At 53.7% G+C, this 16,178-nt stretch overlaps 1 protein-coding gene across 1 annotated transcript in view; it reads left to right on the top strand.

Moving 5' to 3' along the window:
• LOC140470036 (voltage-dependent L-type calcium channel subunit alpha-1D-like) overlaps window positions 1-16,178 on the top strand; it is a 52,466-nt gene that overhangs the window by 12,788 nt on the left and 23,500 nt on the right. The window contains exon 3 of the mRNA XM_072566496.1: window positions 14,432-14,657. Coding sequence (XP_072422597.1) covers window positions 14,432-14,657 — 226 coding nt within the window. The remainder of the gene's footprint in view (window positions 1-14,431; window positions 14,658-16,178) is intronic.

The raw sequence follows: 16,178 nt of genomic DNA, 5'->3' as shown, positions 1-16,178 counted from the left end.
AACTCCCATCACCCCTAACTCCCATCACCCCCCAACTCCCATTACCCCCCAACTCCCATCACCCCAACTCCCATCACCCCCCAACTCCCATCACCCCCAACTCCCATTAACCCCAACTCCCATCACCCCAACTCCCATCACCCCAACTCCCATCACCCCCCAACTCCCATCACCCCCCAACTCCCATCAACCCCCAACTCCCATCACCCCAACTCCCATCACCCCCCAACTCCCATCAACCCCCAACTCCCATCACCCCCAACTCCCATTAACCCCAACTCCCATTAAACCAACTCCCATCACCCCCCAACGCCCATCACCTCCCAACTCCCATCACCTCCCAACTCCCATCACCCCCCAACTCCCATCACCCCCCAACTCCCATCAACCCCCAACTCCCATCACCCCAACTCCCATCACCCCCCAACTCCCATCAACCCCCAACTCCCATCACCCCCAACTCCCATTAACCCCAACTCCCATTAACCCCAACTCCCATCACGCCCCAACGCCCATCACCTCCCAACTCCCATCACCTCCCAACTCCCATCACCCCCAACTCCAATCACCCCAACTCCCATCACCCCAACTCCCATCACCCCCCAACTCCCATTAACCACAACTCCCATCACCCCAACTCCCATTACCCCCCAACTCCCATCACCCCAACTCCCATCACCCCCCAACTCCCATCACCCCCCAACTCCCATCAACCCCCAACTCCGATCACCCCAACTCCCATCACCCCCCAACTCCCATCAACCCCCAACTCCCATCACCCCCAACTCCCATTAACCCCAACTCCCATTAACCCAACTCCCATCACCCCCCAACGCCCATCACCTCCCAACTCCCATCACCTCCCAACTCCCATCACCCCCCAACTCCAATCACCCCAACTCCCATCACCCCAACTCCCATTAACCCCAACTCCCATCACCCCCCAACTCCCATCACCCTCCAACTCCCATTAACCCCAACTCCCATCACCCCCAACTCCCATTAACCCCAACTCCCAACACCCCCAACTCCCATTAACCCGACTCCCATTAACCCAAACTCCCATCACCCCCCAACTCCCATCACCCCCCAACTCCCATTCACCCAACTCCCATTAACCCCAACTCCCATCACCCTCAACTCCCATTACCCCCAACTCCCATCACCCCAACTCCCATCACCCCAACTCCCATCACTCCAACTCCCATTAACCCCAACTCCCATCACTCCAACTCCCATCACCCCAACTCCCATCACTCCAACTCCCATTAACCCCAACTCCCATCACTCCAACTCCCATCACCCCCCCAACTCCCATGAACCCCAACTCCCATCGCCCCAACTCCCATTAACCCAACTCCCATTAATCCCAACTCCCATCACCTCAAAACCCATTAACCCCAACTCACATTAACCCAATTCCCATCACCCCAACTCCTATCACCCCAACTCCCATCACCACAACTCCCGTAAACTCCAACTCCTATCGCCCCAACTCCCATTAACCCAACTCCCATTAACCCAACTCTCATTAACCCCAAATCCCATTAACCCAACTCCCATTAACCCCAAATCCCATTAACCCAACTCCCATCACCCCAACTCCCATTAACCCAACTCCCATTAACCCAACTCCCATCATCCCAACGCCCATCACCCCCCAACTCCCATCACCCCCCAACTGCCATCACCCCCCAACTCCCATCACCCCAACTCCCATCACCCCCCAACTCCCATCACCCCCTAACTCCCATCAACCCCCAACTCCCATCACCCCAACTCCCATCACCCCCCAACTCCCATCAACCCCCAACTCCCATCACCCCCAACTCCCATTAACCCCAACTCCCATTAACCCAACTCCCATCACCCCCCAACGCCCATCACCTCCCAACTCCCATCACCTCCCAACTCCCATCACCCCCCAACTCCAATCACCCCAACTCCCATCACCCCAACTCCCATTAACCCCAACTCCCATCACCCCCCAACTCCCATCACCCTCCAACTCCCATTAACCCCAACTCCCATCACCCTCAACTCCCATCACCCCCAACTCCCATCACCCCAACTCCCATCACCCCAATTCCCATCACTCCAACTCCCATTAACCCCAACTCCCATCACTCCAACTCCCATCACCCCAACTCCCATCACTCCAACTCCCATTAACCCCAACTCCCATCACTCCAACTCCCATCACCCCCCCAACTCCCATGAACCCCAACTCCCATCGCCCCAACTCCCATTAACCCAACTCCCATTAATCCCAACTCCCATCACCTCAAAACCCATTAACCCCAACTCCCATCGCCCCAACTCCCATTAATCCCAACTCCCATCACCCCAAAACCCATTAACCCCAACTCACATTAACCCAATTCCCATCACCCCAACTCCTATCACCCCAACTCCCATCACCACAACTCCCGTAAACTCCAACTCCTATCGCCCCAACTCCCATTAACCCAACTTCCATTAACCCAACTCTCATTAACCCCAAATCCCATTAACCCAACTCCCATTAACCCCAAATCCCATTAACCCAACTCCCAATACCCCAACTCCCATTAACCCAACTCCCATTAACCCAACTCCCATCATCCCAACGCCCATCACCCCCCAACTCCCATCACCCCCCAACTGCCATCACCCCCAACTCCCATCACCCCAACTCCCATCACCCCCCAACTCCCATCACCCCCTAACTCCCATCACCCCCCAACTCCCATTACCCCCCAACTCCCATCACCCCAACTCCCATCACCCCCCAACTCCCATCACCCCCCAACTCCCATCACCCCCCAACTCCCATTAACCCAACTCCCATCACCCCCCAACGCCCATCACCTCCCAACTCCCATCACCTCCCAACTCCCATCACCCCCCAACTCCCATCACCCCGACTCCCATCACTCCCCAACCCCCATCACCCTCCAACTCCCATTAACCCCAACTCCCATCACCCCCAACTCCCATCACCCCAACGCCCATCACCCCCCAACTCCCATTAACCCCAACTCCCATCACCCCCCAACTCCCATCACCCCCCAACTCCCATCACCCCAACGCCCATCACCCCCCAACTCCCATTAACCCAACGCCCATCACCCCCCAACTCCCATTAACCCAACTCCCATTAACCCCAAATCCCATTAACCCAACTCCCATGACCCCAACTCCCATTAACCCAACTCCCATCACCTCCCAACTCCCATCACCTCCCAACTCCCATCACCCCCCAACTCCCATCACCCCAACTCCCATCACCCCAACTCCCATTAACCCCAACACCCATCACCCCCCAACTCCCATCACCCTCCAACTCCCATTAACCCCAACTCCCATCACCCCCAACTCCCATCACCCCAACGCCCATCACCCCCCAACTCCCATTAATCCCAACTCCCATCACCCCCCAACTCCCATCACCCCCCAACTCCCATCACCCCAACGCCCATCACCCCCCAACTCCCATCACCCCAACGCCCAACACCCCCCAACTCCCATCACCCCCCAACTCCCATTAACCCCAACTCCCATCACGCCCCAACGCCCATCACCTCCCAACTCCCATCAACTCCCAACTCCCATCACCCCCCAACTCCAATCACCCCAACTCCCATCACCCCAACTCCCATCACCCCCCAACTCCCATTAACCCCAACTCCCATCACCCCAACTCCCATTACCCCCCAACTCCCATCACCCCAACTCCCATCACCCCCCAACTCCCATCACCCCCCAACTCCCATCAACCCCCAACTCCCATCACCCCAACTCCCATCACCCCCCAACTCCCATCAACCCCCAACTCCCATCACCCCCAACTCCCATTAACCCCAACTCCCATTAAACCAACTCCCATCATCCCCAACTCCCATCACCCCAACTCCCATCACCCCCAACTCCCATTAACCCCAACTCCCATCACCCCCAACTCCCATTAACCCGACTCCCATTAACCCCAACTCCCATCACCCCCCAACTCCCATTCACCCAACTCCCATTAACCCCAACTCCCATCACCCCCAACTCCCATCACCCCAACTCCCATCACTCCAACTCCCATCACCCCAACTCCCATCACTCCAACTCCCATTAACCCCAACTCCCATCACTCCAACTCCCATCACCCCAACTCCCATCACCCCCCAACTCCCATTAACCCCAACTCCCATCGCCCCAAAACCCATTAACCCCAACTCCCATCGCCCCAACTCCCATTAACCCAACTCTCATTAATCCCAACTCCCATCACCCCAAAACCCATTAACCCCAACTCCCATCGCCCCAACTCCCATTAACCCAACTCCCATTAATCCCAACTCCCATCACCCCAAAACCCATTAACCCCAACTCACATTAACCCAATTCCCATCACCCCAACTCCTATCACCCCAACTCCCATCACCACAACTCCCGTAAACTCCAACTCCTATCGCCCCAACTCCCATTAACCGAAGTCCCATTAACCCAACTCTCATTAACCCCAAATCCCATTAACCCAACTCCCATTAACCCCAAATCCCATTAACCCAACTCCCATCACCCCAACTCCCATCAACCCAACTCCCATTAACCCCAACTCCCATCGCCCTAACTCCCATCACCCCAACTCCCATTAACCCCAACTCCCATCACCCCAACTCCCATCACCCCAACTCCCATTAACCCAACTCCCATTAACCCATACTCGCATCACCCCAACCCCCATTAACCCAACTCCATTAACCCCAACTCCCAATAACCCTAACTCCCATCACCCCAACTCCCATTAACCCAATTCCCATCACCCCAACTCCCATCACCCCAACTCCCATTGACCCAACCCCCATTAACCCAACTCCCATTAACCGAACTCCCATTTACCCAATTCCCATCACCCCACCTCCCATCACCCCAACTCCCATTGACCCAACCCCCATTAACCCAACTCCCATTAACCCAACTCCCATTAACCCCAACTCCCATTAACCCAACTCCCATCACCCCAACTCCCATTACCCCAACTCCCATTACCCCAACTCCCATTAACACAATTCCCATCACCCCACCTCCCATCACCTCAACTCCCATTAACCCAACTCCCATTAACCCCAACTCCCAATAAACCCCAGCTCCCATCACCCCAACTCCCATTAACCCAACTCCTATTAACCCCTAATCGCATCACCCCAACTCCCATTAGACCAACTCCAATTAACCCTAACTCCCATTAACCCAACTCCCATCACCCCAACTCCCATCACCCCAACTCCCATTAACCCAACTCCCATCACCCCCCAACTCCCATTGCCTCAATTCCCATTAACCCAACTCCCATTAACCCAACTCCCATCACCCCAACTCCCATTAACCCCAACTCCCATCACCCCAACTCCCATTAACCCCAACTCCCATCACCCAACTCCCATCGCCCCAACTCGCATTAACCCAACTCCTATTAACCCCTAATCGCATCACCCCAACTCCTATCACCCCAACTCCCATTAACCCCAACTCCCATTAACCCAACTCCCATTAACCCCAACTCCCATTATCCCAACTCCCATCACCCCAACTCCCATCACCACCACATCCCATTAGCCCAAACCCCATCACCCCACCTCCCATCACCCCAACTCCCATTCACCCAACTCCCATTAACCCCAACTCCCATTAACCCCAACTCCCATTAACCCCAACTCCCATTAACCCAACTCCCATCAACCCAACTCCCATTAACCCCAACTCCCATGAACCCAACTCCCATTAACCCAACTCCCATCACCCCAACTCCCATTCACCCAACTTCCATTAACCCCAACTCCCATCACCCAACTCCCATTCACCCAACTCCCATTAACCCCAACTCCCATCACCCAACTCCCATCACCCCAACTCCCATTAACCCAACTCCCATTAACCCCAACTCCGATTATCCCAACTCCCATCACCCCAACTCCCATTAACCCCAACTCCCAACGCCCCAACTCCCATTAACCAAACTCCCATCACCCCAACTCCCATCACCACAACTCCCATCACTCAACTCCCATCACCCCAACTCCCATTAACCCCAACTCCCATCGCCCTAACTCTCATTAACCAAACTCCCATTCGCCCCAACTCCCATTAACCCCAACTTCCATTAACCAACTCCCATCACCCCAACTCCCATCACCCAACTTCCATTAACCCAACTCCCATCACCCCAACCCCCATTAACCCAACTCCCATCACCCCAACTCCCATTAACCCCAACTCCCATCACCCCCAACTCCCATTAACCCAACTCCCATCAACCCAACTCCCATTAACCCCAACTCCCATGAACCCAATTCCCATTAACCCAACTCCCATCACCCCAACTCCCATTCACCCAACTTCCATTAACCCCAACTCCCATCACCCAACTCCCATTCACCCAACTCCCATTAACCCCAACTCCCATCACCCAACTCCCATCACCCCAACTCCCATTAACCCAACTCCCATTAACCCCAACTCCGATTATCCCAACTCCCATCACCCCAACTCCCATTAACCCCAACTCCCAACGCCCCAACTCCCATTAACCAAACTCCCATCACCCCAACTCCCATCACCACAACTCCCATCACTCAACTCCCATCACCCCAACTCCCATTAACCCCAACTCCCATCGCCCTAACTCTCATTAACCAAACTCCCATTCGCCCCAACTCCCATTAACCCCAACTTCCATTAACCAACTCCCATCACCCCAACTCCCATCACCCAACTTCCATTAACCCAACTCCCATCACCCCAACCCCCATTAACCCAACTCCCATCACCCCAACTCCCATTAACCCCAACTCCCATCACCCCAACTCCCATTAACCCCAACTCCCATCACCCCCAACTCCCATTAACCCGACTCCCATTAACCCAACTCACATTAACCCCAACTCCCATTAACTCAACTCCCATTAACCCCAACTCCCATCACCCCAACTCCCATTAACCCAACTCCCATCGCCCCAACTCCCATTAACCCAACTCCCATTAACATCACCCCCCAATTCCCATTAACCCAACTCCCATCGCCCCAACTCCCATTAACCAAACTCCCATTAACCCAATTCCTATTAACCCCAACTCCCATCACCCCAACTCCCATTAACCCAACTCCCATTAACCCAACTCCCATTAACCCCAACTCCCATTAACCCAACTCCCATTAACCCAACTCCCATTAACCCCAACTCCCATCACCCCAACTCCCATTAACCCAACTCCCATTAACCCCAACTCCCATTAACCCCAACTCCCATTCACCCCAACTCCCATCACCCCCCAACTCCCATTAACCCCAACTCCCATTAGACCAACTCCCATTAACCCCAACTCCCATCACCCCAACTCCCATTAACCCCAACTCCCATGAACCCAATTCCCATTAACCCAACTCCCATCACCCCAACTCCCATTCACCCAACTTCCATTAACCCCAACTCCCATCACCCAACTCCCATTCACCCAACTCCCATTAACCCCAACTACCATCGCCCAACTCCCATCACCCCAACTCCCATTAACCCAACTCCCATTAACCCCAACTCCGATTATCCCAACTCCCATCACCCCAACTCCCATTAACCCCAACTCCCAACGCCCCAACTCCCATTAACCAAACTCCCATCACCCCAACTCCCATCACCACAACTCCCATCACTCAACTCCCATCACCCCAACTCCCATCACCCCAACTCCCATTAACCCCAACTCCCATTGCCCTAACTCTCATTAACCAAACTCCCATTCGCCCCAACTCCCATTAACCCCAACTTCCATTAACCAACTCCCATCACCCCAACTCACATCACCCAACTTCCATTAACCCAACTCCCATCACCCCAACCCCCATTAACCCAACTCCCATCACCCCAACTCCCATTAACCCCAACTCCCATCACCCCCAACTCCCATTAACCCGACTCCCATTAACCCAACTCACATTAACCCCAACTCCCATTAACTCAACTCCCATTAACCCCAACTCCCATCACCCCCCAACTCCCATTAACTCAACTCCCATTAACCCCAACTCCCATCACCCCCCAACTGCCATTAATTCAACTCCCATTAACACCAACTCTCATTCACCCCAACTCCCATCACCCCAACTCCCATTAACCCCAACTCACATTAACCCCAACTCCCATCTCCCCAACTCCCATCACCCCAACTCCCATCACCCCAACTCCCATTAACCCCAACTCCCATTAACCCAACTCCCATTAACCCCAACTCCCATTAACCCAACTCCCATTAACCCAACTCCCATTCACCCCAACTCCCATTAACCCCAACTCCCATTAACCCCAACTCCCATCACCCCAACTCCCATCGCCCCAACTCCCATGAACCAAACTCCCATAACCCCCAACTCCCATTAACCCAACTCCCATTAACCCAACTCCCATAACCCCCAACTCCCATTAACCCCAACTCCCATAACCCCCAACTCCCATCGCCCCAACTCCCATTAACCCCAACTCCCATTAACCCAACTCCCATTAACCAAACTCCCATAACCCCGAACTCCCATTAACCCAACTCCCATTAACCCCAACTCCCATAACCCCCAACCCCCATTAACCCAACTCCCATTAACCCAACTCCCATTAACCCCAACTTCCATTAACCCAACTCCCATCACCCCAACTCCCATTAACCCCAACTCCCATCGCCCTAACTCTCATTAACCAAACTCCCATTCGCCCCAACTCCCATTAACCCCAACTTCCATTAACCAACTCCCATCACCCCAACTCCCATCACCCAACTTCCATTAACCCAACTCCCATCACCCCAACCCCCATTAACCCAACTCCCATCACCCCAACTCCCATTAACCCCAACTCCCATCACCCCCAACTCCCATTAACCCAACTCCCATCAACCCAACTCCCATTAACCCCAACTCCCATGAACCCAATTCCCATTAACCCAACTCCCATCACCCCAACTCCCATTCACCCAACTTCCATTAACCCCAACTCCCATCACCCAACTCCCATTCACCCAACTCCCATTAACCCCAACTCCCATCACCCAACTCCCATCACCCCAACTCCCATTAACCCAACTCCCATTAACCCCAACTCCGATTATCCCAACTCCCATCACCCCAACTCCCATTAACCCCAACTCCCAACGCCCCAACTCCCATTAACCAAACTCCCATCACCCCAACTCCCATCACCACAACTCCCATCACTCAACTCCCATCACCCCAACTCCCATTAACCCCAACTCCCATCGCCCTAACTCTCATTAACCAAACTCCCATTCGCCCCAACTCCCATTAACCCCAACTTCCATTAACCAACTCCCATCACCCCAACTCCCATCACCCAACTTCCATTAACCCAACTCCCATCACCCCAACCCCCATTAACCCAACTCCCATCACCCCAACTCCCATTAACCCCAACTCCCATCACCCCCAACTCCCATTAACCCGACTCCCATTAACCCAACTCACATTAACCCCAACTCCCATTAACTCAACTCCCATTAACCCCAACTCCCATCACCCCAACTCCCATTAACCCAACTCCCATCGCCCCAACTCCCATTAACCCAACTCCCATTAACCCCAAATCACATCACCCCCCAATTCCCATTAACCCAACTCCCATCGCCCCAACTCCCATTAACCAAACTCCCATTAACCCAATTCCTATTAACCCCAACTCCCATCACCCCAACTCCCATTAACCCAACTCCCATTAACCCAACTCCCATTAACCCCAACTCCCATTAACCCAACTCCCATTAACCCAACTCCCATTAACCCCAACTCCCATCACCCCAACTCCCATTAACCCAACTCCCATTAACCCCCAACTCCCATTAACCCAACTCCCATTCACCCAACTCCCATCACCCCCAACTCCATTAACCCCAACTCCCATTAGACCCAACTCCCATTAACCCCAACTCCCATCACCCCAACTCCCATTAACCCCAACTCCCATGACCCAATTCCCATAACCCAACTCCATCACCCCAACTCCCATTCACCCAACTTCCATTACCCCAACTCCCATCACCCAACTCCCATTCACCCAACTCCCATTACCCCAACTACCATCGCCCAACTCCCATCACCCCAACTCCCATTAACCCAACTCCCATTAACCCCAACTCCGATTATCCCAACTCCCATCACCCCAACTCCCATTAACCCCAACTCCCAACGCCCCAACTCCCATTAACCAAACTCCCATCACCCCCAACTCCCATCACCACAACCCCATCACTCAACTCCCATCACCCCAACTCCCATCACCCCAACTCCCATTAACCCCAACTCCCATGCCCTAACTCTCATTACCAAACTCCCATTCGCCCCAACTCCCATTAACCCCAACTTCCATTAACCAACTCCCATCACCCCAACTCACATCACCCAACTTCCATTAACCCAACTCCCATCACCCCAACCCCCATTAACCCAACTCCCATCACCCCAACTCCCATTAACCCCAACTCCATCACCCCCAACTCCCATTAACCCGACTCCCATTAACCCAACTCACATTAACCCCAACTCCCATTAACTCAACTCCATTAACCCCAACTCCCATCACCCCCCAACTCCCATTAACTCAACTCCCATTAACCCCAACTCCCATCACCCCCCAACTGCCATTAATTCAACTCCATTAACACCAACTCTCATTCACCCCAACTCCCATCACCCCAACTCCCATTAACCCCAACTCACATTAACCCCAACTCCCATCTCCCCAACTCCCATCACCCCAACTCCCATCACCCCAACTCCCATTAACCCCAACTCCCATTAACCCAACTCCCATTAACCCCAACTCCCATTAACCCAACTCCCATTAACCCAACTCCCATTCACCCCCAACTCCCATTAACCCCAACTCCCATTAACCCCAACTCCCATCACCCCAACTCCCATCGCCCCAACTCCCATGAACCAAACTCCCATAACCCCCAACTCCCATTAACCCAACTCCCATTAACCCAACTCCCATAACCCCCAACTCCCATTAACCCCAACTCCCATAACCCCCAACTCCCATCGCCCCAACTCCCATTAACCCCAACTCCCATTAACCCAACTCCCATTAACCAAACTCCCATAACCCCGAACTCCCATTAACCCAACTCCCATTAACCCCAACTCCCATAACCCCCAACCCCCATTAACCCAACTCCCATCAACCCAACTCCCATTAACCCAACTCCCTTAACCCCAACTCCCATTAACCCCAACTCCCATTCACCCCAACTCCCATCACCCCCCAACTCCCATTAACCCCAACTCCCATTCTCCCATTAACCCCAACTCCCATCACCCCAACTCCCATCACCCAAACTCCCATTAACCCAACTCCCATCACCCCAACTCCCATCACTCAACTCCCATCACCCCAACTCCCATTAACCCCAACTCCCCATCACCCCAACTCGCATTAACCCCAACTCCCATCGCCCTAACTCTCATTAAACAAACTCCCATTCGCCCCAACTCCCATTAACCCCAACTTCCATTAACCTAACTCCCATCACCCCCCAACTCCAATCACCCCAACCCCCATTAGCCCCAACTCCCATCACCCCAACTCCCATTAACCCAACTCCCATTAACTCAACTCCCATCACCCCAACTCCCATTAACCCCAACTCCCATCACCCCAACTCCCATTAACCCAACTCCCATTAACTCAACTCCCATTAACCCCAACTCCCATTAACCCAACTCCCATTAAGCCCAACTCCCATCACCCCCCAACTCCCATTAACCCAACTCCCATAACCCAACTCCCATTAACCCGAACTCCCATTAACCCAACTCCCATCACCCCAACTCCCATTAAACCCAACTCCCATGAACCCAATTCCCATTAACCCAACTCCCATCACCCCAACTCCCATTCACCCAACTTCCATTAACCCCAACTCCCATCACCCAACTCCCATTCACCCAACTCCCATTAACCCCAACTCCCATCACCCAACTCCCATCACCCCAACTCCCATTAACCCAACTCCCATTAACCCCAACTCCAATTATCCCAACTCCCATCACCCCAACTCCCATTAACCCCAACTCCCAACGCCCCAACTCCCATTAACCAAACTCCCATCACCCCAACTCCCATCACCACAACTCCCATCACTCAACTCCCATCACCCCAACTCCCATCACCCCAACTCCCATTAACCCCAACTCCCATTGCCCTAACTCTCATTAACCAAACTCCCATTCGCCCCAACTCCCATTAACCCCAACTTCCATTAACCAACTCCCATCACCCCAACTCCCATCACCCAACTTCCATTAACCCAACTCCCATCACCCCAACCCCCATTAACCCAACTCCCATTAACCCAACTCACATTAACCCCAACTCCCATTAACTCAACTCCCATTAACCCCAACTCCCATCACCCCCCAACTCCCATTAACTCAACTCCCATTAACCCCAACTCCCATCACCCCCCAACTCCCATTAACTCAACTCCCATTAACACCAACTCCCATTCACCCCAACTCCCATCACCCCAACTCCCATTAACCTCAACTCCCATTAACCCCAACTCCCATCACCCCAACTCCCATTAACCCCAACTCACATTAACCCCAACTCCTATCTCCCCAACTCCCATCACCCCAACTCCCATCACCCCAACTCCCATTAACCCCAACTCCCATTAACCCCAACTCCCATTAACCCAACTCCCATTAACCCAACTCCCATTCACCCCAACTCCCATTAACCCCAACTCCCATTAACCCCAACTCCCATCACCCCAACTCCCATCGCCCCAACTCCCATTAACCAAACTCCCATAACCCCCAACTCCCATTAACCCAACTCCCATTAACCCCAACTCCCATAACCCCCAACTCCCATCGCCCCAACTCCCATTAACCCCAACTCCCATTAACCCAACTCCCATTAACCAAACTCCCATAACCCCGAACTCCCATTAACCCAACTCCCATTAACCCCAACTCCCATAACCCCCAACTCCCATTAACCCAACTCCCATTAACCTAACTCCCATTAACCCCAACTTCCATTAACCCAAATCCCATCACCCCAACTCCCATTGACGCAACTCCCATTAACCCAACTCCCATTGACGCAACTCCCATTAACCCAACTCCCATTAACCCCAACTCCCATTAACCCCAACTCCCATCACCCCAACTCCCATCACCTCAACTCCCATTAACCCAACTCCCATTAACCCCAACTCCCATTTACCCAACTTCCATTAAACCAACTCCCATTAACACCAACTCCCATTAACCCCAACTTCCATCACCCCAAATCCCATCACCCCAAATCCCATCACCCCAACTCCCATTAACCCAACTCCCATTGCACCAATTCCCCAATTCTCCCAAACCTCCACGTACCCAAACCAGGCTGAGGGGTTTAATCAGGAAGGGGGAATTGAGGGGTTATATTCCAGGCTGAGGGGTTTAATCAGGAAGGGGGAATTGAGGGGTTATATTCCAGGCTGAGGGGTTTAATCAGGAAGGGGGAATCGAGGGGTTATATTCCAGGCTGAGGGGTTTAATCAGGAAGGGGGAATCGAGGGGTTATATTCCAGGCTGAGGGGTTTAATCAGGAAGGGGGAATCGAGGGGTTATATTCCAGGCCGAGGGGTTTAATCGGGAAGGGGGAATCGAGGGGTTATATTCCAGGCTGAGGGGTTTAATCAGGAAGGGGAAATCAAGGGCCTATATTCCAGGCCGAGGGGTTTAATCAGGAAGGGGGAATCGAGGGGTTATATTCCTGGTCGAGGGGTTTAATCAGGAAGGGGGAATCGAGGGGGTATATTCCAGGCCGAGGGGTTTAATCAGGAAGGGGGAATCGAGGGGTTATATTCCAGGCTGAAGGGTTTAATCAGGAAGGGGGAATCGAGGGGTTATATTCCAGGCCGAGGGGTTTAATCAGGAAGGGGGAATCGAGGGGTTATATTCCAGGCCGAGGGGTTTAATCAGGAAGGGGGAATCGAGGGGTTATATTCCAGGCTGAGGGGTTTAATCAGGAAGGGGGAATCGAGGGGTTATATTCCAGGCTGAGGGGTTTAATCAGGAAGGGGGAATCGAAGGGTTATATTCCAGGCCGAGGGGTTTAATCAGGAAGGGGAATCGAGGGGTTATATTCCAGGCCGAGGGGTTTAATCAGGAAGGGGAATCGAGGGGTTATATTCCAGGCCGAGGGGTTTAATCAGGAAGGGGAATCGAAGGGTTATATTCCAGGCTGAGGGGTTTAATCAGGAAGGGGAATCGAGGGGTTATATTCCAGCCTGAGGGGTTTAATCAGGAAGGGGGAATCGAGGGGTTATATTCCAGGCTGACTGTGATCTGACCCTGGAAGCAGTGTGCCTTACTCTGACCCCTTCTGCGTCCTCTCAGACATTGCTAACAAGGTGCTCCTGGCCCTGTTCACCTGCGAGATGCTGCTGAAGGTGTACAGCCTGGGGCTCAACGCCTACTTCCTGTCCTTTTTCAACCGTTTCGACTGTTTCGTGGTGTGCGGAGGGATCGCCGAGACCATCCTGGTCGAGTTCCAGATCATGTCGCCCCTGGGCATCTCGGTCCTCCGCTGTGTTCGCCTGCTCAGGATCTTCAAGTTCACCAGGTGAGGGGCTAGGCCCAGACCTGTCGGGCCAAAGGGTATTTGAGGTTGGGAGGGAGGGAGTGTTGGAGCTCAGCCGGGCATTCCTAATGAGCCCAGCTACCTCGGGAGTGGGAGGGAGGGAGTGGTGGAGCTCAGCCGGGCATTCCTAATGAGCCCAGCTACCTCGGCGGTGGGAGGGAGGGAGTGTTGGAGCTCAGCCAGGCATTCCTAATGAGCCCAGCTACCTCGGGGGTGGGAGGGAGGGAGTGTTGGAGCTCAGCCAGGCATTCCTAATGAGCCCAGCTACCTCGGGGGCAGAGGGAGGGAGTGTTGGAGCTCAGCCGGGCATTCCGAATGATCCCAGCCACCTTGGGGGTGGGAGGGAGTGTTGAAGGTGGGGGTTAATGTGTCGATCAAGTGGGATGAGGAGGGGGCTGCTTTGCCCCTGGACGGTGTTAAGCTTCTCGAGTGTTGTCGGGGCCACCCTGCCCCCCGTCCAGGGCAAGTGGGGAGTATTCCCTCCCCCTCCCTGACTCGTGCCTTGTCGATGGTGGGACAGGGCTTTGGGTGGAGAGGGTCAGGAGGGGAGTTACTCGCTGCAGGATTCCCAGCCTCTGACCTGCTCTCGGAGCCGCTGTATTGATATGGGGTTGGGTCCAGGTCAGTTTCTGGTCAACGGGAACCCCCAGGATGTTGATAGTGGGGGGGAGGGGGATTCAGTGATGGTAACGCCATTGAACGTCAACGGGGCGATGGTTAGATTCTCTCTCTCTTGTTGGAGACGGTAACCCCCAGGATGTTGATAGTGGGGGAGGGGGATTCAGTGATGGTAACACCATTGAACATCAAGGGGGCGATGGTTAGATTCTCTCTCTCTTGTTGGAGACAGTAACCCCCAGGATGTTGATAGTGGGGGGAGGGGGATTCAGTGATGGTAACGCCATTGAACATCAAGGGGGCGATGGTTAGATTCTCTCTCTTGTTGGAGATGGTAACCCCCAGGATGTTGATAGTGGGGGAGGGGGATTCAGTGATGGTAACGCCATTGAACGTCAAGGGGGCGATGGTTAGATTCTCTCCCTTGTTGGAGACGGTAACCCCCAGGATGTTGATAGTGGGGGGAGGGGGATTCAGTGATGGTAACGCCATTGAACATCAAGGGGACGATGGTTAGATTCTCTCTCTCTTGTTGGAGACGGTAACCCCCAGGATGTTGATAGTGGGGGAGGGGGATTCAGTGATGGTAACGCCATTGAACATCAAGGGGGCGATGGTTAGATTCTCTCTCTCTTGTTGGAGACGGTAATCCCCAGGATGTTGATAGTGGGGGGAGGGGGATTCAGTGATGGTAACGCCATTGAACGTCAAGGGGGCGATGGTTAGATTCTCTCTCTCTTGTTGGAGACAGTAACCCCCAGGATGTTGATAGTGGGGGGAGGGGGATTCAGTGATGGTAACGCCATTGAACGTCAAGGGGGCGATGGTTAGATTCTCTCTCTTGTTGGAGATGGTAACCCCCAGGATGTTGATAGTGGGGGAGGG

Source organism: Chiloscyllium punctatum, chromosome 50 (genome assembly GCF_047496795.1).
Source record: "Chiloscyllium punctatum isolate Juve2018m chromosome 50, sChiPun1.3, whole genome shotgun sequence".
NCBI lineage: Eukaryota > Metazoa > Chordata > Chondrichthyes > Orectolobiformes > Hemiscylliidae > Chiloscyllium > Chiloscyllium punctatum.
Note: the sequence above shows the minus strand (reverse complement) of the source record. Positions and strands in the feature narration are given on the sequence as shown.